Source organism: Girardinichthys multiradiatus, chromosome 1, assembly GCF_021462225.1.
Source record: "Girardinichthys multiradiatus isolate DD_20200921_A chromosome 1, DD_fGirMul_XY1, whole genome shotgun sequence".
Classification (NCBI taxonomy): domain Eukaryota; kingdom Metazoa; phylum Chordata; class Actinopteri; order Cyprinodontiformes; family Goodeidae; genus Girardinichthys; species Girardinichthys multiradiatus.
The window spans coordinates 30405556-30431300 of NC_061794.1; the positions used below are offsets into that span (position 1 = coordinate 30405556).

At 38.2% G+C, this 25745-nt stretch overlaps 1 protein-coding gene across 2 annotated transcripts in view; it reads right to left on the bottom strand.

The window, feature by feature from the left end:
* Window positions 1–1976: 1976 nt before the first annotated feature.
* slc2a4rg (SLC2A4 regulator) overlaps window positions 1977–25745 on the bottom strand; it is a 49484-nt gene continuing 25715 nt past the window's right edge. Inside the window, exons 3-9 of one of the 2 annotated variants that reach the window (XM_047346215.1) lie at window positions 23634–23734; window positions 20816–21048; window positions 16052–16152; window positions 13226–13499; window positions 12343–12489; window positions 10860–10987; window positions 1977–8673 (exon numbers count right to left, since the gene is read on the bottom strand). In XM_047346215.1, coding sequence (XP_047202171.1) covers window positions 8562–8673; window positions 10860–10987; window positions 12343–12489; window positions 13226–13499; window positions 16052–16152; window positions 20816–21048; window positions 23634–23734 — 1096 coding nt within the window. In that variant the 3' untranslated portion in view covers window positions 1977–8561. The remainder of the gene's footprint in view (window positions 8674–10859; window positions 10988–12342; window positions 12490–13225; window positions 13500–16051; window positions 16153–20815; window positions 21049–23633; window positions 23735–25745) is intronic. The other variant, XM_047346277.1, reaches the window with a different exon arrangement.

Here is a 25745-nt window from a genome sequence, read left to right on the forward strand (position 1 = left end):
TTTTTTTTGTTTTTTGAAACTGGGGTTGCCTTGCCTTCTATTGTCCACTAAGGGGCGCAATAGACAAGTCAAAGAACGCAGAGAGAAAGAAAAAATCCACCGAAAAAAATCCTTTGACGAATGTCTTTGTTTAGTTTGTAAATGTGTACAGATGCAGAAATGTTGCAACCCAGGTGAAGATTTAAAAAAAAAGCCTTAAAACAGATTCTACTTTTAATTTTGACTAAATCCCCGGTGACTCAGTTATTGGCACCCCAGCTGTTACATTTTTAAATAACTCCCTTTATACCAGTTGGACAGTATTTAGCCTTCTGTTTTCACACGGTTTTAGCACCAAACAGATGGATCTTTAACCATTCCTCTCCAATATCTCAGCATCATCCAAAGTTCTTGGCCCATTCATATTCACTCTCCTCCGCAGCTCACCTCACCACACCAGTTTTCTATAGGGTTTAGGTCCGAGGACTGAGATGGCCAAGGAAGAATGTTGATTTTTATTTTCTCACATATGTTTGGGATCATTATCCTGCTTAAACGAAGGAAGACAAACCCTCATAGTTTTCCTGTAGAGTCTACCACATTTTTCAAAAATATCCTGGTATTTTAGAGAGTTTGTGATGCCATGCGCTCTAACAAGGTTCCATGACCTTTGAGTAAAGATCAGGGGGAGCATCTGTGATGCCCTCCATCGTATTTAACAGTGGGCATGAGGTTCTTTTCCACATATTCTTCCTTTGTTTCACGCCAAAACCATATAGCTCGATCGTAAGTACAGAAATGGAAAGTTGGAATTAAAGCAAAACATTAAATAGAAAAGCAAGGGTAGTATTATGAAAAACATTAAATGTTAAATATATTGTGCAAGCAATATCTATGTTAGAATTTTCATGATCTTACAATATATTTCTCACATCTATACAGTATTTTGCATTATGCATATTGGTCATGTTATAAAAAAATAATTTGTTTATTATAAGTCTTATGTTGTAATAAATTACAATTTATTTTTATACTGTGATAAATATGTATAAACACAAGGCTGTTTAGATGCCAAACACATGGATCTCGAAATCATTGTAGATCAGAAACACATTTGCACGTCTGCATACGATACCCTTCATTTTGGGGTGGATCGTTTTCTTTTTTGTTGGTATAGAAAGATTTTTACATTTATTTTTAGCAACAAGAACAGGATATGTTTCACTCTTTGAGACCACTTTCTGTGTTTAGTTAAGTTTAATGAATGGTTTTTGAGTAAAAAATGCTGAATGTTTGTAGTATTATTTTAAAAAAAATACGAGACAAAAAAAGCGTTAATAAAGACAAATATTTGGTGTTGTACCTGATATTTTCCATTTTAAGAGTTTCTAAAAGGCCTTGAATCATTGAAAACCTCATTCCAATTAATTTTTTTAATTGTGCATCAACCTCTTGTGCTGGTTAGGGCTATTTATACCATCCTTGAATTGTGGCTGAACTTTAGAATCCCCTGATCCAGAGGCTTAAAAAAAAACAGTAAATAGCCTTCATTGGTTCAGAGTAAAAAAAAAAAATCAAATGATTAAAAATTAAGCTTATGTTGTGAATCAAACATAAAGATTATCATCTGAATAATAAGATATGTAAAAAGCCTGTCATTCTCTATATTTCAACTTAAGACTTGAAAAATAATAAAATGAAATTCAGTCCTTTTCTTGACAGCACAGGAACCCTGTATATTGTTTTAATGTGGAGAATATAAAGCTCAGAGAACAACAAACTTCCTGTTTTAATGTAATACAGTTCTATTTGTTCAAACTGTTTAACAAACTGCCTATTATATTTGTGATGGAAGGACAGTTGCATTTAGTTGCATTTATTTTTTTGCAACATGTTAAGTATTATTAACAATAAAAAATGAAAAAATAAATAAATAAATAAAAACACTTTTTACAGATCTTTGCCATGGGTCCCAAACAAATCTGATACCATGCAGATGTCTTCCATTCAGGTTTATTTTTCTTTACTGTCACATTACATCACACAGATCCCATTATAAGCATCATACATGTTCATCCATCTTTTCAAGCACTAGTCAAATGCTTGACATTCACACAAGTACTCCTTGAGTGCACCACTGCTCAGAAAGTGCTTTCTCCAAGTGTGTGTGGGACCGCTGACGAACACCAGAAGCAGAGCCCACCCAAAAACAGGAGAAATCTTGGCCTCCAGCGAAGACCCGAAGGCTGACGTCACGTTTCCACCAAAAACTCTCCTAGCACTGATCGTAGTCAGGCCGCTCTTAGTATGTTTTGCTTCCTCATCAGCCTTGGGTTCCTGGATACTGAGAGGGGAAATCTTAACACAAAAAAACCCTTCAGTGTTGTATCTCCTAACATACACACAAAAATAAAAATTGAGAATATGAAAAGAATGAGCAATGCTAGACATGCACAACAAAGTCAAACTCAATCAGACAATCAATCGATGGGAGAAAATAAAAGCGTAAGGCTCAGTAAAAACACAACAGCACTGAAAAAAATGGTCATTATGGGATGGGGTTTGACAAACGCCTGGACAGACAATACAAGCACAAGAGGACGAGGTGTGGAGCTGCCATTGCAATGCAATACATTTAATTTTGAAGAGAAATAAATTGTTTTTGCTGCTGCTGTTTAGTGAACAAAATGAAAACTGACATTCAAGAAAGCAGCACACCAATTTTGACGTATTTGGAAAGAAAACAAAAAGGGTTTCTGATGCACATTTCAAGGGTTTAGTTTAGCTTAATGTACTGGCTAAAGGCTTGGGTGGAACCACAGTGAAGCTGGATAGCACACAAATAGAGAAAGTGACAGGAGACGTATCGCTACAATGAGAGGAGTAGTGAGTGAAAGATGCTAACGGCATGCTGTCTGTTGGAATGTGCAGGGCTGGATAAAGATGCCCCAAAAGCTAACAATTTCCATTGTGACCAAAAGGTTTAAAAGCTATCCTGACTGAGAACAACTTCATGTCACAACCACAAACAACATCCATGACAACGAAAAGTACACAAACTCAAACGAAACGCCCCAGTTGGCCGAATGATGGCAAGCTGGTAAGACTGGGAGCACAAATGTCAACAAAAGGCATGAAAATGTTTTGTTCCGCTGTAAATTGTCATTGCACAAAGATAGTAAAGCAATACTGCATGGTTGTGTTATTCCATATGATTCATCAGTGTGGCGACAGATGTTTGTAGGCGTTAAGAAATAAGACAACAAAAAAGAACGCACAACAATCTCTCACAATGGCTAAACTAGCCAGCAACTACAAGAAAACAACAAAATGATTTTTATACGTTGTACATTCAACAGGTTGTCTTTTTTTTCTCCCCTTTACCACTAAGCAACAATATAGATTGAATCAGTTCACTATAGTTTCGCAAGTGCCTTTAAAAATGAAAAAAAAAAAAAAAACATGCTGAGCAACAGTAATGTAAAAAAATTAAAGTTTCCTTTTCATATAACAGAGACACAACAAAACTACATGTGACAAAGATCTCTATTTTGCTTTATGTACAAGGCCCTGAAACTGCAAATCTTATATCGTCACTGCATGATGTTTGTGCACTTTGCTGTTTCCTGCACACCCATCAGAAGTTAGCGCCAATCTCCATCCATCGGATCAAAGGGAAAATGTGTTGTTCAAAGAAAACCTCAGTTTAAACTAGATGCACCAATCAGACATTTTCTGGACAACACCGGTGTCCCATTTTCTTTCAGGACATGAACAGCTGAATGCAATTTTGACCAATTCTGTCTTTTACTACGTGCGGTGACACATTAAAATGTGCTGCATGTTCTTTGATAGTAGTTGTAGCTTCAAATTCAATAGAAAATCAAGAGATTGCAAGGTTATCTCTATTCATGCATCATGCATTAGACTAAAAAAAGAATCTGGTGCTGGTTGAGGCATTTACAGACTGAAAATAGTGGGAGTTCTTAGTTTTGATGCATTTTAAAAACAGGGTACAAAATATATTTTAGTATTTGATTGATTGCAGCCAATCAAGGGAAAATTGGAGCGTTCTTATCCTTGGCTGTTAGATTGATGCATCTCTAGTTTAAAAGCCGATGGTTTTTTGAAAAAAAAAATTTCCACCCAAGCTGTGCTGTAAAAGGCAGGGCGGATCACCACAGACCAGTCTGACCATGGGGTGATCGAGTGGCGGTTTTTGAATAAATGGCACCCAACAACAACCTAAGGTGGTCCTAAAGCCAAATAATATTATTTTGTGTGTTTTAGCAAATAGAATAGAGGTTTCATAAATCTCAACATATAGTTTTAAACATCTCTGTGTAGTACAGCATAATTCAGTCCAGGTTTGACCAGTCTAAGAATTTCTGATATCAAACAAGGGATAATCAAATGCAGTCCCAGTTCCTTTAAAAACTGTGAAATAGCCCTTTACTAAAGCACCACATTAGAAGCTGTAAATCAGATAGCAACTTCAGCCTGCAGCAGTATACTTATTTACAGCTCTGAAAGCAACTTAAAGCTTGTTTGGAGCGCAACTGGAAAAAAAATCTTAAAGTCTTAAGACCGGCCCCAAGCTGTGGCGCCCTGGGCGTGAGCCATATTGCCCATAACAAAAACCGGCACTAAGTGGAACAGTGGGGAGCAAAGGCCCTGTTTTCGTCTGGGTCCCATTCTTCGCCAGCTGAAGATCTCAACTCATAAACCTGCTGGTGTTTACATATGTGATGGAGAGACCTAATGGTTGGCTTTTGATACTCCTATCAGCCACCAAACCAAATGTACTGAAGTAAAAAGTGGTATCCAGCACTAATAATAGTATGTACATACATGTAATACCTACATTTCAAGAAGCGGGAGCCTTTTTTTTAATGAAAGGAAGAGCAAGTATGCAGCAGTGTGTGTTTAAAAAGCCTGTGAACATTGTGAAAAAAAAACAGGCAATGCACACTTTAAAGCATCTTCTGTTATCGGGATGATAACGTGTAGCTACCTACTGAAACTGGTGTGTCCCCATCACTGTGATAAAGCTGGAACTGCATCCAGTCCTTGGCGCTCCTCCAAGGAAAGGCAAAGTGAGCGATGACTGCCGAGTACCACACTGTACTTCCAGTACCACACACCTCCAACTGTCATCACCACAGTGTTTAGCACAACATACACCGAACGCAAGACTTTAGCTGTTAAGATCACTTGCTAATAATTGGGAAACCCCCATGGTGGAGTTCTCGACACCTTTTTTATCACATCAACCTTTGACAGGATCCCTCCCGACTCCTCGAAACAAAAAGACCCTTTCACTTAAAAATCTGTAAATACAAAACGTCCATGTATAAAAACATGTCTATGCGCAGTACAGCGTAGTGCAATTTCTTAAAAGGTCAGAATACCTTTTCTTTTACATTTTTACTTTTATTGGCACTTGGTGAATTTGGTGACTGGAAGAGGCCTGCTGACCTAGCTTATCTGGAACACCACTGATACATAAAAGTTTAACACGGAGCATCATGAAAGCTTGAACTGTGACGGTGTCTATGTCTGCTTAATGTTTACTTCAGCTCTCAACGAGAAACGATTACAGGTCTTTTTTTGTCTTGCACTTCTCTGTTAGTCAATACGCCGACTCAAAGACGCGCCAAAGAACGCATTCTCTGTGATACTGTGCTACTGAGATCTGGTCAGGTGACTGTCTGGAGCACTTGCTGTATCTGTGATAGGAAAGCTGCTAATGTACAGCACAAATGTATCCATAAATTTGCATCTACTGTCACGAGTGCGTCTCTGCATACAACTTGAAAAATCACATAAAGAAAGGGTTTGCTTTCATCTTTTCATGTCTAATTCAAAGCTTTAAAGATGGGTAGTTAATAACTTCAACAGGCTTTATAGCCATTTGGGGCTACTTTGGGATGTAGGGCTATAGGAATAAATAGTTCACTTAGCTATCTTTTTTTTTCCTCAGAATTAGAGTATCATTTAGAAGAAAAGGAAAAAGTATCGATTTTTTTTTACACAAGTTGAAAACTGATTGAGTAGGCTCTGAGAAACCTTACAAAATTTACAAAGAATGGACATAAACCGATAAAACTATTCAACAGAAATTTAAATTGCAGCTAACTTATATGCTTGATTTCTTCTGTTATTAAAAGATCATTATCTATGCCAATCATAAGTGCTCTTTTTCTTTTGACATGTATAATTTGAAGAAAAAAATAACGCTAAGTTTTATAGAGGTAGACAGCATTTTATTTTATTTTAAATTTCTATTGTTATTTCTATTTAATAAAAGTATCAGGTCATGAAATGGGCTCTAAAGTCAACTATTTTTAAAGGTACATATTACAAGTACTTCCACCATCTGTAGTTTATCTACAGCTTGTAAACCCTGCCCTCATTTCTGTGGCCTCCATCTGACTTGAAAACCTTTATTTTAAATAAGTAAGACTCCATTTGGTTAAATCAAAAATCTAAATTCTTGCTAAACTCATTTCCACATAAATCATGATTTAGTTTACATTCTTAGTACTTGTTTTCTTCAAGGATTAAATATATTTTTAAAACAGGGGGCAGCCTTGGCCCCCTGTTTACAACTTATCTAATGCTGGTTAACAGTTACTAGTAGAGATGCACCGAGAAATTGGTTGGTGACGGGAACTGGACAATTTTTAGCTTGTTGATTTAAATCCTGACTTAAAAAATCTGATCTGCATCTGATCAGTGAATGCACTGTAAGTGTAAACAAGTTGCGCTGATGACAACATACTTCAGTGTGGAAGTTGTAACTGTGTGAAGAAGACTCAATGTTACTTATTTCTAACATCAGAGAGGTGTTTATAAATGAAGTCAGAGGAAGCTCAGAAGCAACAGAGTTGCTCTTTGGCAGGAGCTGGTCAGGTTAGAGTTGGTCATTATACCCACTTTCTTCAGGTATGAAAATAAGATGTCTGCTTTATGACGCCAATTTGTACATGCCTTGTCAAATTGGCAAACAAGGTATCACAGCAAAGTTGCAATGTTTTTATACTTTTGACTTTCAACCTCTGCCATGGAACCTGATGTATTTGGAAATTTTGGAAATCACAGAGTTATGGCAACGGCCTCCATTCTCTAGGGAATACACAATAGACTCATTAATACTAATATAAGACACTAAAAACTGTATAAAATGCTGACTTTGAATTAAATGATTTTGACTTTGTTTCAAATTAGTAAAACTCTGCTTCAAAGATAAAAATGAAAGACAGCTTAAATCAGTAAGTTTAGAAAAGATTTCTTAATTAAAATACTTAAAAGATGGCTAAAATCTAAAGTCAGTATTGGCAGGTCAAAGCTTTACAAAAACTGGAGTTTGGAAAACTCGGTAGCAAAATATTATATCGGTGCATCTCTAGTTAATATTCTAAAACTTACAAAGCAACCTATTGTAAAAAACGGTAAGGGATAGATGTATTTAAATCAAGATTTCTAGAATACAATCTCTGTGTCCTTTCTGCATCCACAAATATCATCAGTCAGACTGGTAGGGTAAAAATGTTAAAGGGCGGTTACAGTTCACATACCGTGGTAAACAATCTCTTTAAGAACATCAGCTGATACAAAAATTTAGCCTTTCCCCTTCAGCTCATGACTGATAACCACAAAGCAAGAAAAGTTAATAAATGCTGTCATTCCTCTGATTGCACAATGCAAATGCAAGTTGACTTAGCAACTTACTGTTAAAAATAAACTATACAGGAAATAGATATCAACTCTCTCAAGCAAACTCAAGTTACAGTGATAATTTAAAGACAATTTATATCTAAGAGGCATTTAACTTTATAAACTGTGTGCATTGTTCTAAAATATTGTGGGACGTCGAACGAGAACTCTTTGTACCACTTGTGAACAGTTTAGTGCAGTTTTGCTGATCTAAAAAAACTGTAGCAGGCCGTTATAAATTAGCCTAATGAAGACAATGTTAGATACTAAACTATATGTATTCAGATTTGCAGTGTATATTTCCAGTAAAAAGGCAGAAAACAGTGTTTTTACATCTTATTCTAAAACTGATGACTGTAAGTTGAGAATTTGCCAGATTTGATGAAGACCTCCGAAAAATTACAATGAGAAGCAGATCTGCAACAGTGATTTCACTGAGAACATCTGATATTAACCGTTAAACCTCGGAAAAGAGCCAAGACCCACCAAACCAAAAGTAGCTTACATAATGCTCTATGAACAACAGAGTATAACAAAAAGCTTATCTGTACTCTTCAAACATTGCTTTTAATTGAAGCAATTGGGAAATAAAAAATCTGATGAGCATCTAATTAGTTTTGTTTTCCTTATTTAACTGTGAGTGAAAATGTCTCAGTCTTAGAAAAGTTATTATTTTTTCTTTGTGTTTTGTTTTTATACTCTCATTGTATTTGGAAACAGAAAAGAGATAAGGTAACCCTTTCCCCCTGCTGGCCCAGAGGAAGCAGAACTGAGAACTCTGCCATCATCTTCTCCAAGTCAACCTCGCTGTCACTCCGAGCGAGGAGGAGCTCGTCTCCCAGAACCAGGGGAAGGCAGTTGGATTAGTCGGTGAATCTCTGGCAAGCTTTTTTCCAGCGGCAGGCTGTGCACCACATGTCTCTCTTCTCCATGCCGTACACCTTTCGGCACTTCTTAGCTTCCCCACGGGGTTTCCTTGGAAACAGCAGATGTGACAGTGTAAGGACATGCACAAAAGACATTATCCAGGTTCCTGCCCAGACAAAAAAAAACATGGGTATTCAGTTTTCTAGGCACACTGCTTAGGGTTTTTAGAACTGACAATGCCAGTGCTAAACTTCAGAAAACAGGGCAACCAATCTGTGATTTATGAACCCATTTCAACTTTGTTTTCCTTCTTATAATTGTCTCATCGTGGGTCATTAACATTATTTTTTGTTAATTTTACAAATCTGTGGTTGTTCTCCTTTTAAAGACCAATCATAACATTTTAAGTCGCTCAATGGAAAGGTCTAAGTTTGAGAACAACATTTACTTTAAGTTTTGTGCACACACGAGTAAGTGGAACTGTACTGAAATATGTTGGGAGCAGAATTATCAACAAGCAACATTGAAACAGTGAATTAACAAGAAAGTGGCAGTTCTGCAGTTGTGTTGAGTCAGTCATCTTAAATATAAGGCTGTCTGTCCTGCAGAAACTCCTGTTGGGTCAAATATCTGTTGCTGGCTGTCAGGAAAAAATACCTACCGCTGCGCCCAGAAAGCAAAGGAACAATCGCAATATGTTTGACCAGGTAATATTGATCAAATAAACTAGTTGTCCACTAATGGTTCTATTAGAGACTCAATAAATGCTCCATTTACAAACTTAAAAATACACTGCCTGGCCAGAAAAAAAGTCGCCATGTGGATTTAACTAAGCAAATAGGTACGAGCCTCCCGTTGGATAATTACTGCATGGACAATTACGTTTCAGCTGGCAACAACTTATTTAACCCCAACTGGTGCAATGAGTTGCTTCTCATTTCTTAAACAACCATGTCGAAAGACACATCAACGTCGTGGAAAAGATCTCAGTCTGTTTCAGAAGGGTCAAATCACTGGCATGCATGAAGCAGAGAAAACATCCAGGGAGATTGCAGAAACGACCAAAATTGGGTTAAAAACTGTCCAACACATTATTAAAAACTGGATGGATAGTGGGGACCCATCTTCTTCGAGGAAGAAATCCTGAATGATCGTGATCGGCGATCACTTAAACATTTGGTGAAATCAAATTGAAGAAAAACAACAGTAGAACTCCGGGCTATGAGCATTTCCACGCGCACAATGCAAAGGGAACTCAAGGGATTGGGACTGAACAGCTGTGTAGCCTTAAGAAAACGACTAATCAGTGAGGCTAACTGGAAAAAAAGGCTTCAATTTGCTAGGGAGCATAAAGATTGGACTCTAGAGCAATGGAAGAAGGTCATATGGTCTGATGAATCCAGATTTACTCTGTTCCAGAGTGATGGGCGCATCAGGGTAAGAAGAGAGGCAGGTGAAGTGATGCACCCATCATGCCTAGTGCCTACTGTACAAACCTGTGGGGACAGTGCTATGATCTGGGGTTGCTGCAGTTGGTCAGGTCTGGGTTCAGCAACAGTATGTGTTCAAAGAATAAGGTCAGCTGACTACCTGAATATACTGAACGACCAGGTTATTCCATCAATAGATTTGTTCTCCCTTGATGGCACGGGCATATTCCAAGATGACAATGCCAGGATTCATCAGGCTTGAATTGTGAAAGAGTGGTTCAGGGAGCATGAGACATCATTCTCACACATGGATTGGCCACCACAGAGTGCAGACCTTAACCCCATTGAGAATCTTTAGGATGTGCTGGTTAAGGATTTGTGCAGCAGTCAGACTCTACCATCATCATTTCAAGATCTTGATGAAAAATAAATGCAACACTGGGAGGAAGTAAATCTTGTGACATTGCAGCAGCTTATCGAAACAATGCCACAGCGAACGCGTGCCGTAATCAAAGCTAAAGGCGGTCCAACGAAATATTAGAGTGTGTGACCTTTTTCTTTTTTGGTGACTACTTTTTTTTTTGGCCAGGCAGTTTATGATGGAATGCATTATTATTTTGAACTGTTAAGCACAGTTGCATTACCGAATTGGACTAGTAAGGTCCTTTTAATAATGGATAAGTTTTATCTGTTGGAGGAGTTTTTAACGTCAAAAAGACTTGATGGATTTTATAGCTCCTTTTGGAAGCATATACAGGGCAATGATTTAAAATAAAAGCACTAGGCTGGGACACAGTATCAGTTTATACAGTAACGATACTGCAACTAGAGACAGAGCATGTGTGGTGATCGGCAAGTACATACCTGGTTCCTGGTGCTGATTTAGTTTGTGGTGTTATTAAAGCGTGGTTCTTGTTAACAGCGGCGTGCGTGCTGGTTGCCGGTTGCCGCTTTTCACCGATGCTAACAGTGCGAACATGTGTCACTGGGCCCTGCACAAATGATAAAACATTACACTCAGTCATGCACTGACACAAAGAGGTCTCACAGAGTCGGGTTTACTGGGAAACAAAGCTGGAAAAAAATATTTATTATGCTGCACATCCCTTCAGAACTGAAGCCTACACCGGACAAATGTACTAAAATAACCTAATGCTGCTTCTCTCAGAGTTGTTACTAATATGAGGCAACTGTGACTCAGTAGGGAGAGAAGTTGTCTTGCAATCTGAAAAGTTGTGGGTTTGATTCCAGCTTCTTCCTGCTAAATGTCAATGTGCCCCTGGGCAAGGCACTTAACCTCAAGTTGCCTACTGATCTGCATAACTGTGTATGAATGTGCGCGTGTTTGTGAGTTCTACTGGGTGAATGTGGCTCTAGTCTAAAGCGCTTTGAGTGGTGGGTACGACTGGAAAAATGCTATATAAGTTCAGTCCATGTACCATAATATTTTAACAATAATTTAACTAATATTTTGTAAAATCTGTGAAACAAAATTGGAATTTTTAAGTTTCTCAGTTGTCACTTGATGAAAAGATATCTCGAATCAAGTTCTTGTATAAAAGTCTGAGCACCTTGAATAAAACATGAATTTCATTTATTTATGAGGTTAATAGTAGTAAACGAAATTCATGGAGCAAAAAGGAAAGCCTTTTTACAAGGGGACAAACCTTTTTGCTACTTTACCAATATTAACACTTTTTTTCTGCTGGTCTGATTTCTTCTAGCCACTATGTGACCTTGTGGAGCTCTGAACTGTGCAACGTCTAGAAGCCACCCGACAAGTTAACACAATTACACACATGCCACCCAACTTTGCACTGCTGCAGTTCTGACTTCAGCTCATTGATTGCCCTGCAGCTCCTGGCAAAACAACCGTGGTTACCTTAAGTGAAATGTTAACTAAAATCAAAGATCTATGTGTTTTATAAATGCTCCTTTGTATTTTTGTAGCTCAGGTTTGTGCCTGAGGATGTTTAAGATGTAATATTTGGTTATACATCTCATTTTCCTGACTGTCCCATGAGCACAGACTTCGATTCAGTGTAAACCTGCCTTCAGCTGAATTTAACTAAATAAATGTTTTAAATCATGTTCCACATATAAATTTAAATTCCTAATAACGGATTCTTATAAAATGTTTACATTTCTAAATAACTACAAAGCCTTGCAAACATGAAGGGAACAAAAGCAACCTTGTACATGTAGGCAAATATAGCTACTTTAGGAAAGAAAGAACCGATAAAAAAATTCATGTAGCAAAAAAAAAAAAATCTCAAATGGCTGAGTGGAAACTGCAGGGAAGGAGTGAAGATTGAGATAAAAAGGTGTGAGACAAAGCCTCACTCACCGGGGCGCCTTTAAAAATGACAGGAGGGGGCTGCCAAGACACACTGATGCCATTCCCAGTCCCAGTTCCAGTTCCAGGCCCGATCCCATTACCACTGCCTATCCCAGCCAGCTCAGGACCCACTGGGATACTCACTGGAGCGGTGGCCTGGAACATGGACAACCACCCCACGCAGCCAGGACGGGAACACAAAGGAAACAAGGAGGGACAGGAAATTCGCAGGGGAAAAACAGATGAGAGGAGAACAGAGTGGAAACAGATTGTTCAGTTAGTCGGAAGGCATTTATTCCAGTTTCACTCTTTACTTGTGCTTTTAAAGATGACTCGAAGAATATCATAAATACATTAGAAGGTATCAGAAGACTATACACACATTCTGGAATGTAGGAAAAAAAAGTGGTGAAGCAGTTACATAACTAGAGAGTAGCTATTTGTATGTGTATTTTCTGTTCTCATGGAAACTGAAAATACATTACTAATTGAAACTTCAACAAATTCAACAAATGTAGCTAAAATATTTAATTTGACCTCTGTAAAGGAGTGTTGCAGTAAAATGAAAAGGAAGAAAAAGCAGAGGGATATGGAGGAGAAGAGGAAGGAGGTACAAAAACTCAGAAGTAGGAATTTTATCATTATCAGATATTTCTGACTTAAAAAACATGACATGAAACTACAAAAATACATTCTGAGTTCACTTTTATTTCTGTCACTGCTAAACTCCTACATCTATGCTAAAGAAGATACTATTTCCTGGTCTTACCCACTAATCTGTAAAACGGTCTCTATTTTGAAAGAAAGCTGAATCTGATGACTGGAACTGCAGCAGCATTCACATTGTGAATTTCAACGTTTCAACTCATATTGTACAGTGTGTGGGAACTACCTGGTAGGCATGGTCAGTGCGGATGTGGCAGAGCGTGGAGGGAGCCGACTGACTGAGCAGCGACGGAAGGTGGCTCTGTGAACCGTTCACGGCGATGTACTCAGAGTGGGACACGTCACTCAGCGGCGGGGGAAAGATGGGCGGAGGGCCGGCCGTGGTGGGGGAGGTAGGTGTGAGGCTGGACAAGCCCTCCGTCAGGCTGTCCATGTTGACTTCAATCTCTGAGTAGTAAAAATCCTCCTCTCCATCGCTGTAATCCGAGTCACTGTTTCGCCTGAAGATAAAAGAAGTAAGAACTTCTGAAAAACGTAACACTCAAATATGTTATATGGTTGTTTTTATTTCTATCCCGAACCTGCCACTTACAAATTTAGGTGTTGGCAAATAATATGGTGCCCTTACCTAAATACTTGCTTCAACAAGCTGTGTGTAATAAAAAATACACTGTCTTCACAGCAGGTGGCAGTAAAACTCCACAATCCTGTTAGTATCTTTAATAAGACAGCCTGGGATTGAAGGAAAAAACTTTCAACCATGACCCCGATGTAATCCTAAAATGTGTCCTGGAAAAGCTTTCAGCACGAGATTAATGTCGCACAAATATTGTTACGCAACTAACACATTCGCTGGGTGTCTTTTACCGTTATTACAGTCATAGTTGGGCAATATTTAGCACAATCTGAATTTTCTGACTTACTGTGTCACAGTTTGAAAGCAATAGAGATGAACCAATTATTCAGTGATTGTAATCATCCAAATTTCCCTTGATTGGTCTGATCGTAAATGAAAAAAAATCATACAAAAATGGCAATATTAACTGTGAAAACAACACATGATGCAATAGGATCCAGTTTCCACCAACGCTCTCTGTCAGCTGTAGCATCTTCGGGCCTGTGATCCGTGTCAGGCAACATCCGACAGGCTAAAACTTTTACTGATATGCAAAATGCAAACTTGTTATAGTCGGAATACACTAGAAATATTTTCAATATTAATATCTTTTGCGATATTAAGATTATGTACACTAATATTGTGATAACAATGTATCTGTTATATATTGTGCAGCCTTAGATAGGCACCTACACTTTGATAAACAGATGTCAAAGATCTTGTAATTCCTTAGTTGTCTGATAGATTTAAACTAATGCCTCTACAAAAGAACCTGCAGTAAATTTTATTTTTTTATCCTCCTTAGATTAAAAAATGTGAATTGGTGGGCCGTGCCTCAGATAAAACCAGAAATCTGTATTATCCAGAAGTAGCCAGCTCTGTATGTCTCAAGAAAACATAATTTTTAAGGATTTCCTGAAGAATCACTGTTTCCACAAGGATAAGGAGTTAAACCGGGGACACACTGCACAGGTTTTACAGTCTTTATAGATTTTAAAAAGAGTTGGAGCACAAACAGACTGGTTTCAGCAGGTTTTCTTATAGCCCAGGTAACACACACTTAACAACTCCATATGATGCAGGATCACAAGCTACATGATTTGTCAAACCAACTAAAGCCAGCTGAACACATCACAGTCTTGTAAGGATGACAGTTAAAAGGATAAACATTGCTGTTGATGGCAGTAATAGCAACAGTTTGTTGTTCCCCGACCATTAATAAAACCATAAGGGAGTACAAGATAAGAAATAAGTCAACAGAGATAGATGGAAACTGTCTCACAGCCGTACCTTCTTTTTAATTAATTGTTGGAAACACATGTTTGTAGTAGGGTCAGTAATCTGTTCACACTACACAACTGCATGAAGATTTGGCTCCAAAAATTCAAACTGTGACTGAGACCAATTTGGATCCATTCCCACTGTACACTTCCAGATTTGCATTTTTAACCCTTATATACAAACAGATATTTGTGTCAACTAGTCATACTGATTAGAGGCTTTTACAGATGAAACTCCCTTGGACTGCAAAGGTTACCCTAGCCCTACTAAGCTAAATGCTAGATTTAATAATAATTTGCAGTAAATGTCTCAAAAGCACCTTTTTATATGAGGTAGTTTGATCATGTGCCAAACCTCAAGATCCATACTGATCTATCTATCTATCTATCTATCTATCTATCTATCTATCTATCTATCTATCTATCTATCTATCTATCTATCTATCTATCTATCTATCTATCTATCTATCTATCTATCTATCTATCTATCTATCTATCTATCTATCTATCTATCTATCTATCTATCTATCTATCCATCTATCTATCTATCTATCTATCTATCTATCTATCCATCCATCCATCCATCCATCCATCCATCCATCTAAATCTCAGCAGTAAGCCTTTACACACACAGCTAATCTACGTAACTAGAACAGTTAACTGGATGTTTGTGGCATGCAGGTCAACAGCATCCACAGTGTTGGCCTATTTTATTAAGACTTCAGACAAGAGTGTGATCTCCACGATGCAGGGAAAATAGAAATACAATAGAACCTTGTGAATTAAAGGTCTTTTAAAGGAAAACAACAGAGCTTGAACTCCTGTCAAATATAGGAATAACCATGTTTACATTAGGAAATCTGTTTCAGTGAAAACAAAGGCACAACAAATCTTATTTGTGTGAATCATAGAGGTTAAAATGCTGCCTGGTGGTGGTACATGTGTGTGCAAGAATGCAGAGATGATGAAAACTGCAGTAAAGGATATGCTTATCATAAGGTAAGGGGAAGAAAATCTAAACAAAGCTATTATCTAATGTATAGAAAACATCTTTAATTGTGCATGTAAAATAAATTTGGTTTTACTGGTTTAATTAAATTAAGAGCTAAAGGAGACAGTCACTCTCAACGTGCCTGTAATGACTATAAAAACTCACCCCAGGTGGACGGTGCGGATATGTCGCTGGATCCCTGAGGAGGTGCTGAGGACCTTTTCACAGTTCTTCCACAAGCACTTAAACATCACCTTCATGGAGTTCTGAAGATAAGAATTTAGCACAAAAATACGTGTTCTTAGATGAACGATGCCAATAGATTAATATATAAATAAAAATAACTTTTGCAATGTTAAAAAATGCCCTCTGGCATTTGCACATTATTGATTGGATAAGAGCAAAAATGTGTAGACAGAAAAACGCAAAAACATCTCATAATCGAACTAAACTCAGTACTTTAGGGAAACTGGTCTTAATGCAGTTTAAACTGTTAAAGTCCAGTTGGAGGATCCGCTTCATATCAAAAATCAGTTCAGTTTCTTAGAGGAGTAAATGCAATCCTCAAACATTTTAGATAAAGATGCACCAGTCAACTGGCAAGAAAATTTCCAATTTTCCCATGATTAAGTCTTATGGGCTATTATTATTATTCAATACATCAAAACTAATAATCCCCAATCAGTTTCACGCACTAAACCCATCAACCAACAGTATGTACTTTTTTAAATTTCATAAAAATCTGATGAAGATGAGAGGCATAATGCTTAGGTGCATTAATAGGGATAATCTTTTCTTTCATTTTCTATTGGATGTAAAACTACTAACTCTATCAAACAACCTTTTTATTGTTCTTAAAAAAAACAAAAAACAATTTGAGACCCAGACCATAAAGAAGTCTGGATATTGGTACTGGCCAAGAAAAGCCTGATTGGTGTATCTCTGCCTTTAGAGTAATAAGATTATGTAAACAGAAGTTGGACATGTAACGTGTGATAAGTTAAAACACATAAAATAAAAAGGTACAAATAAACAGCAGAGAGATTACAAAACATAAATATCTGCACATACTTTGAGACTGACTTTACTGGAAAATATTTGCTAATAGATTAAATGCAGAGGATAATAGCTGCATTGTTTAACACATCATTAAAGACCTTCAGCAATGAATCAGGTTTAGTCCTCCTCACATCAAATTTATCCCAAAACACACAAAACTCCTACTTGACTCATAAGCAAACTGTTAAGGAGAGACAGAATACATGTGGTTTAATTTCATTTCATTTTCTTATCCACATGCCAGCGCTGGCAGCAGTCCCTTGAGCAAGCAGAGACCTGCACCTCTGTTAATGAAAGATGGTGGGTGTGTGCACTTCTATTGCCCTCAAACAGCCAATGAAGAAGAAAAAAATGACAAGGAAAAAAAGGAGCAAAGGAACATGTTTTTAACACTTATGTTAAATTTCTCCTAAAATGTTTTCTTCTTACTGTTTAACAGCAACAAACTCTTTACGTTGAGTAGTATTTTCTGTTACCCAACCCTGCTGTTTAAAAAAATTTAATGGCAAAGCTAGTGTTTAATCCCACTAACAAATCACAAATTACTTAATTCCACCAGAGATTTTCCTTTTCATACAGTATTTTAACACATTTGCAGTAGGACTTGTGATTGCTGTGTTAATTTATCCTCTTAAGTCACTGCCAGAATCAGACAACCTACAATCCAGCGTACAGCTGTTCTCCATGCAAATGGTTTAAACCTTTTGAGTCAAAATGCTGGTTCAATAAACCCCTGAAAGAGCAGCACCGGCACCCCCCAGGGGTGTGTTCTCTCCCCACTCCTCTTCTCTCTGTACAAAAAGGACTGCATCTCAGTGGACCCGTCTATGAAACTCCTGAAGTTTGCAGGTAACACCACTGTTATTGGTCTGATCCAGGAGAATGACGAGTCTGCATAGTGTCAGGAGTGGGGTCGATTGCACCACTGGTGCGGTTAGAACCACCTGGAGCTTAACCCGCTCGAGACAGTGGAGCTGATAGTGGACATCTGGAGAACACCACTCACACTGCCTCCCCTCACCATCCTGAACAACACTTTGTCTACTGTGAATCACTTCCAGTTCCTAGGAACCACTCTTTCTCTGGAACTGAGATGGCCCTCACATACAGACAATGTTCGGAAGACTGCAGAGACCTAATGCAGCAACTCAAGACGTACCACCTTTTACAGGAATTGCTGGTCATCCTCTACACTGCCATTATTTAGTCTGTCCTGTGTTCATCTATCACTGTATGTTTTGGCTCAAAACAGGATGGGTCTAAACTACAATGAACAATTAGGTCTGCAGAGAGAATCATCAGGGTTGACCTGCCCCACATCCAGGAGTTGTACTGGTCTAGAGTCTTTACTTTAATTTCCCTTCTTGTATGTTTGTATTTAAAATGTCTTTATTGAGAGCAAAGTGGAACCAAAGTTTAATTGTTTGTGTGCCCAAACTTGGTGAATAAGGCGGATTCTAATTCTTCTTAAAAACATTTTAGAGTTGTGCTTGAGAACATCTTCACTTGGCGGAATCGAAAAAAGAGAACAATGCAAACAAGAGAAAGTGACGAACAGAACATGCATCACTTAAGACATTGCAGTGGACTGGAATGGTCAGGCTGCTGTTAATGACCTTGACTCTGAACACCAGTGTTGTCAGGGCGCTGTAAGCATGCGAGCAAGGAATGCTTCTGCTTTCAGGAGATAGTTTTGAATGACACTACGCATTACAACAAAGAAAATGAAGAGACGAAAGGTAAGTCTTTAGTCTGAATTTGTTTGGACATGTGGTTGTTTCTCTACAAAATCTGTTTTGGGCTATAATCCCATGGAGAGATCGAGGTAAGATTCAGCATGCAGCACTGGAAAATCTGAGATTCCATACTGGTACAGAATTGTGCACCCATATGCATCACTCTGAAGAGCCAGCTCAATGTCTGTTGTAAGAAGAGATGCATCATGAAATCAGCTGTTGACAGGAATCAGCAGATTTCAGCTTGATCGACCACGACTGGTAATCGCCCAGAACTCACTATATGTGAGCGACAAAACTTTCAGGCATTAAAGTTGTTACTGAGTGAACAAGGCTCAAAGTGTCGAGACATGTCTGTGGTTCATTCGGGCTGCGGAAGAGCAAGAGAAAGCAATACTTTCTGTAGATAAATGGAAGGCTGTAAGTATTACAGCAAAGTTACTCTGCATTTGGGCGGCAGGTGGTGTATTGTAGAGCAGGCACCCCATATACGACAGGCTGTCAGGTTAGACTTCCATCCTTGCTAAATGTCTTCCACCTATTTCTCTTTGCCTCCTGTCTGCCATAGCACTAGTGCCATTAAACATGTAAAAAGGTTACGCTGTTTTAACCTTTTGAGCATTCAAACTTCGTGTCTGATGGAACATGATTTGGAAATGTCCCAAAATAAACCGGTTCACCTTTCATTACTTGTCATGAGTAAGACTGGTAGGATCAACTTAAAATAGCTACTGGGTGCCATATAGTGTCATGCACTAAGGACCTATTTCATGAAAACCTTATTTTACATTTGAACCCTCCCTTTTGCTTTACATCTGCTGTTTAGAATCAAATAGATCATTGTTGAATGTTGAAAGAGGGAGAGCAGCTCTCTTTATGTTTGACAACACCAACCTTGTTTAAATCAACATTTTAAATCAACATATTAAAACTGCCCATGCACAGCAATGGAGACATCCCTCCATCATGTGCTGATGGGTGTAATGGCATCTGCTTTGCAGAGAGCTGATCTCGGGTAAGCTGAAGGGAGGCGATCTGTAATGAGGGACTGTGATTTTTAGATACCATGGTTTTTCTCTTACTTAGATTTTTCATGATTTTTAAAAAATATTCTATTTTAGTGTGGATGTTATTTAAGAAATTGTTTTTAAGGAGCAAATAAAATAATTAGATAAATAAATACTTTTTAACAGCAGATGATAATGTGCATGAAACTGTAATTTTGACCATCACAAAATCCTCACAAGAAGCTGAATATAATGTGGATGTCCTGCTTTCTTTTCTTTAAACTGGTCTACAGGACTGCACTACCCCCATTTCTCCAACCATTTACTTTCCAATTTCAAAATTGATTTTCTCTTTAATTATTTAGATGTTTTGTAGGTCAAAGAGGCTACAATAACATTACTCGTTCTGTAAATTATCTCTGTGTTAAGTAATGATAAGCAGCACCTTTTTTTAAATCAAGAGGCATGCTTGCTTTTATCCCTCCTAGCACCACCCTACATTATACCATGACTACTTATCTGAAGAAAAAATTGTTTTGGCAGCATGATCTCACTGTATCATAAAGATATATATACATTTAGCAGCTAAATAATCTCCACTGCTGCATTACTCCCTGGAGACTGAAAAGAGAAACTCCTACACAGACTGTATATGAACCCTCCTCTGCTACTGCAAGTCTGGAGGAAATATAGAGATTAGTTTCTCCTGCTGCAGCTGCCCTGAGCATCAATTCTCCTTTTCTTCATAACACACTGCAACTGTCCTTTTTGTATCTTCCCTACACATACTGGATCTTTCCACAAAATCTTAACCTTCTTCTTCGTTCTTGCTGAAGCTTCCCATCTTTTTCCTTGATAGGCCCAGAAACAGTTGAAGAGTTTATTTATAGGGAAATCACTTCCACATTCTGGACTGTCTCAATAGTACAAAAACAAGATGAAGGGAAGTGAAAGAGTGAAGTTAATCTATTATTCACACATGCGGAATGTGACATTTCTTCAGTTTTTCTACTGTTTCAAAAATAAAAACAGTCTTTAAAAGAAAAAAAAAATCCCTTAAAAGTCATACCTTAGTTTGAACTAAATAAATCTTTATCATGTGAGATGCTGACACTGATCATTTTTACCTTTCGTTTTCGGGGGATGGGGTCATCAAACATAAAATGTGTGCTCTCTGAGACATCCTCGCTGGCACCATCTCCCTGAGATGAGTGCAGAAAGCCCAGGTTGGCATCTTTGGAAAGTGGTGGGGACGGTGTGGAGGGCACTGATTGGTCACTGGCATCCCAGCTCCAGTTGCCGCTCGTTGAGCTGCTGTAACTCGCAGAAAGCACCTCTTTCCATGTTTTGCTGGCTGGCTCTGGGTGTACAAAATAAAGAAAACAGTTAAAGATCTCCAAAAACCCAATCCACAACTGCATGTTTTTATCTTAAATTCATTCTGGAATAAATGCAGATTTTTCTTAGTAATTTAGTATCTAAGCTTAAAAACATAAAATGAGATTTACAGATATAGACTTACTACATCCAAGAACAACGTGAAGCTGAATCGCAGATCATAAGTTTTTGTACCATATTGCATTGAGAGTTTTATACAATTTGAAAGAATTACTAAAATACTGGAGGATTGTTTGTTTGCCCCTCCTGACACAGAAAACAGCAAATATTAATAAAATGTTAAACTATGCACTTCACAACAGGTACACATTCATTAACCATTTAAAACTCTAGTAAACTGTGATTAACTATCATACCCCTTCTTCTGTAATGTTGTATATTATGTAAGCAATTCACAAAACATAGCTCCTCCCAACTTAACTGTCATCCGATGGGATGATAGCTGAATCCATAACAAAACCTTAAAGGGTTAGTTCAGGCTTTTTCAAAAGAGGCATTGTGGAGAGGTTACAAGTTTATATGTATAGCACCATTCATACCCCAAAGTGCTTCACAGGACATCAAAGTAAAGACAAAAGGTGAATAACAAAGCGCAAGCATAAAAGCAGTGCATAAAAGAAAACAATGTTAAATACGCATATTAAAGGGATTAAATAAAAGACATTTTTCAAACAATTCATAAGACAGATTGTTTTATTAAAAGCTGCATTAAACAAAACTGTTTTTAGTCCTGATTTAAAGGAACCAACAGTTTCTGAACATTTCAGGTTTTTAGGGAGTTTGTTCCAGACCTCAGGAGCATACAAACTAAACGCTGCTTCACCTTGTTTAGTTCTTATCCAGGGAACACTGAGTAGGCAGGTCTATGAAGACTTGAGTGGGTCTACGTGGTTCATGCTTGAGAAGCAACTCAGAAATGTATTTTGGTCCAAGACCATTTAGTGCATCCTGTGTAGTCTTTAGCCACATTGACTTTAGATTAGCATTGATCTCAACCCTCGCATTTTTGGGACCAAAAACAATAGTTTCTGCCTCATCTATTAAGCTGGAGGAAGCACTGACCCATAGACTAATTTATATTATGGACACACTGACTCAGTGACTATAGTGGACTAGGGTCATGTGGTGACGCAGAGATATAAAGGTGTGTCATCAGCTTACATGTGGAAGGAGATGTTGTAGTACTGGATTGGATATAAGCCTGTAATTACTTGTTATTGATGCATCTAGATCATGTTTCTTCAAAAGAGATTTGATCACAATGGTTTTCAGGGCCTGTGGAAATTGACTTGATTGAAAGAAAGTATTTACTATCGGCAATATTTCAGGGGCAACATTGCTAGTAATGCTTTTAAAAACCTGACTGGCAACAAATTAATCGTATTAGCCTGAACTATCCACTCTGCTGACCAGAAAAAGATTGAAGCTGATCTATGGTCATGGTGTTCAGAGTGATAATCTGTTGTTTCTGCCTATCAAATTTTATTGTATCCCTACTTTTTTATTTATTTGTACATGACCATAACATATTTGGCCAGTTGGATGGACTTTTCACTGTCTTTTGTGTGCCTGCACCAGATCCAAATCTTAGTGACCAAGATGCTTGATCTCAAGAAGAGAGAACAAAATGACAGTTAATCGTAACAGATATATACAACAATTTTATATTTTTCTAATATTGTGCAACTCTGATTTTTATTTCCATTCTATTGTATTTCCATAGTTTAAAAAAAAAAATTTAATTAATTTAAGTTTTTATATTATTTAGTTTATATACTTATGCTTAACATCTGTTTTAGTCGGTTACACTGCAGGGTAAGCTCAACAGGTTCTGTTTTGACATGTTTTTCACTTAAACTGCTATGAAATTTTTGAGATGGTTGCTGCTTTGACTGGCTTTGACTAGCTTGCTTCTCGAGGTAAAACTAATGTTTCTTTAGCTAAACAGAAGTTGATCAATGAGTTATATACTAGAGGTAAGATAATGACTGGTCAGAACCTCTACAACACCTCAAAATATCTATTCCTAAAAGTTGCTTGGTATTTTTCTGTTTTGTTCACATTAACAAAGACACCCTCTCTTATTGAGCTGGAAAAAAACACAGCCTCCAGCCTAAAAGAAATACTCCCGGGACTTTGAACGTCTGGTGAAGCTGGTATGATAAGGGCAACAACAGCAGTGCTAGACACAGTGACAGGAGCTGTGTTTATGAGGTCAAGACTCAATAGCTGGCAATAGGTGAACATAAAAACATCAGAAGATAACAAAAAAGCACAGATAACATTACAAGGTTCTCTCTTCCCTTGGATAAATCCATGTTAACATTCAGCAGCTCAACTTGATTCAGGGTAAAGTAACATCAAGATTTGGATTGTGCATTTCCCCCAGCCTCCCACAGCTTAGAGTTAGCACCCCTTGGCAGGTTTTAAAGTAAATGTCCTTGATTTATTTAACACGGAAGATGAGTCACTGTTTGATCACGCAGCTCCCACTGAGGGAGCTATAGCTGCAGGGTTGACAGAAAACTTAAAGGGCTATGGTGTTACCTGTGGGTACAGAGGAAGGGCAGAGCACCAAGGGGGATGTGGACAGTGAGGTCAAGACGGTGGCAGCCATCACCTCCTTATCAGCGTGACCTGAAGGATTCCTGGAAAACGTGCAAACATTAACAACGTGTGAAAAACTATGCCTTCATTTCATGTTTGAAGAAATATGTTTTCAGCAGTGTCATCCCCCACAGCTATTTATATAGGTGTGAATTTGAAAACACAGAAGCCTGACCTTGAACCCTGTAAAAACTGGAAATACCGGATGATTCACAAAATATCAACTGATAACTTTTGGAATGATGAAGCAAAAGATAAAATCAAATAAATAAATCAAACAAGAAGCAGGATCATTAACAGAGATGTGTTCATGGAGCCTTGAACAACTTGCTGCTTGTGTGTATAAATTAGCTTCTAATGGAAAGCCTCTAGGGTGAAAGTGCCTTGTGGTGTGTTGTTTGCACTGCCTGTAAAACATTACTCACTGAACTAAAGAGTGATGCCTCCTTCTCCTCCCCTCTAAGCTCCATGCTGAGAGGTCCAGCCTCATTCTAAACCTTTAATGCTGCACAGTTGAACCAAGACAAACGCACATGCACCGTGGCTCCAACATAGTGGAGGTTTAACATGCACAGTTTCAGAAAAATGTCGCAGAACAGTCACCGAAAGTGTCCTGCAAACGCGAACACACTTATCTGCCTCACACACACTATTTCTCTCTATTGCTTCTATTTGGCAACCACCACCGTGGTTCCTGCCGTCCTTGAAATGTGGGGAAAATTGTTTACGGCCGGGCCAACAACACACCCACACACTTATGCACATTTGCGCACACATGCACATACACGCATACACAGAGACGCATACATACACACAAACAGAATTTATTATTTTTTTCTGTTTAAGTTAGGTAAAATAGCAAGCTAATGCAGTCAAGTGGGTACATTTTAGAATTGTATATATATTTAATATAAACTGACAAAAATGGGCAAAAATCTCCAACTCTTGCAAAGAGAAAGGAAGCCTGGAGCTTTAAGAGGTCCTTGTCCCGCCCCCGGACTTCTCCACTACACAACCAGAGTAAACTGGTTTGAGGCATTCTCTCAGCCAAGCCCTAAGCCCTGGCTGAGCTCCACAGTGAGTTTAATGCAAATGCGAGCACACACATACACACAAACAATGAAAAACATCTACAAACATGTCCAGAAGCACCCTTTAGGTGATCAAACCTGCATCTACCTGCACAAACAGCCCTTTGTGCGCAAAAGTTTACATAATTTTTACTTTAGTTTTACAGAAGCACAAAAAAAAAGGTTTGGCAAGTGGCTGAGCTCCCACGCTGAACAGAATTTGCTGGATGGGGAGCAAACAGATCCCAACGGAATGTACCAGATATCTCTCAGAGAGAAAGCCTGTGTTCTTCACAATGCTCTGCAGGGCAAAAAAAAGGGGTTAAAGGATGTTAGTTTTACTGCCTTACATCTTCAAACAGAGCATTAGTGTTTAGAGCCAGCAAAAGAAAAGCGGGGCATTATTGCATGTAAGGTAATACATATAAACAGCACAAACACATGAAGGGACACACACAGTCTGGATAAGAGATAAAGAGATAACAAGATTAGCTGTGTCCTGTTTCAGTCATTAGCAGTGTTTTCAGTACTAAACAGGGCCAGCCAGGGACACGCTTATGATTTATGGAGTTCATTTCTTAGCTGTTTGTTTCCATTTTATCATTAACACAGGCAACATGTTATCACTGAATAATATGGAAGTAAAGAAACTGTTTCCAGTCTGTCAGTTAAGTCCTGCTTGAGTCTGTTTTTCTAGCTACACTTGTCTATTAGTGGGGGGATAACTATAGTTGATCCAAACTATAATATTCCCCCCTCTCATACACAGATACCAACACACAGCAGACCCCATTACCAGTCACCCTTTCATACCCAGCCTCATTTCCTGACATTGAGCATTTTCCTTCCTCTGCTTCCCAGAACAACCATGATCCTTCAGAATCACCGCAGCTTTTACCACATCTGGTGAACGTTTCTCTGCATGGATGTGACGAGCAAAACAACACATGGACATGTTTTCAACATCTTTTTACACAGAGCC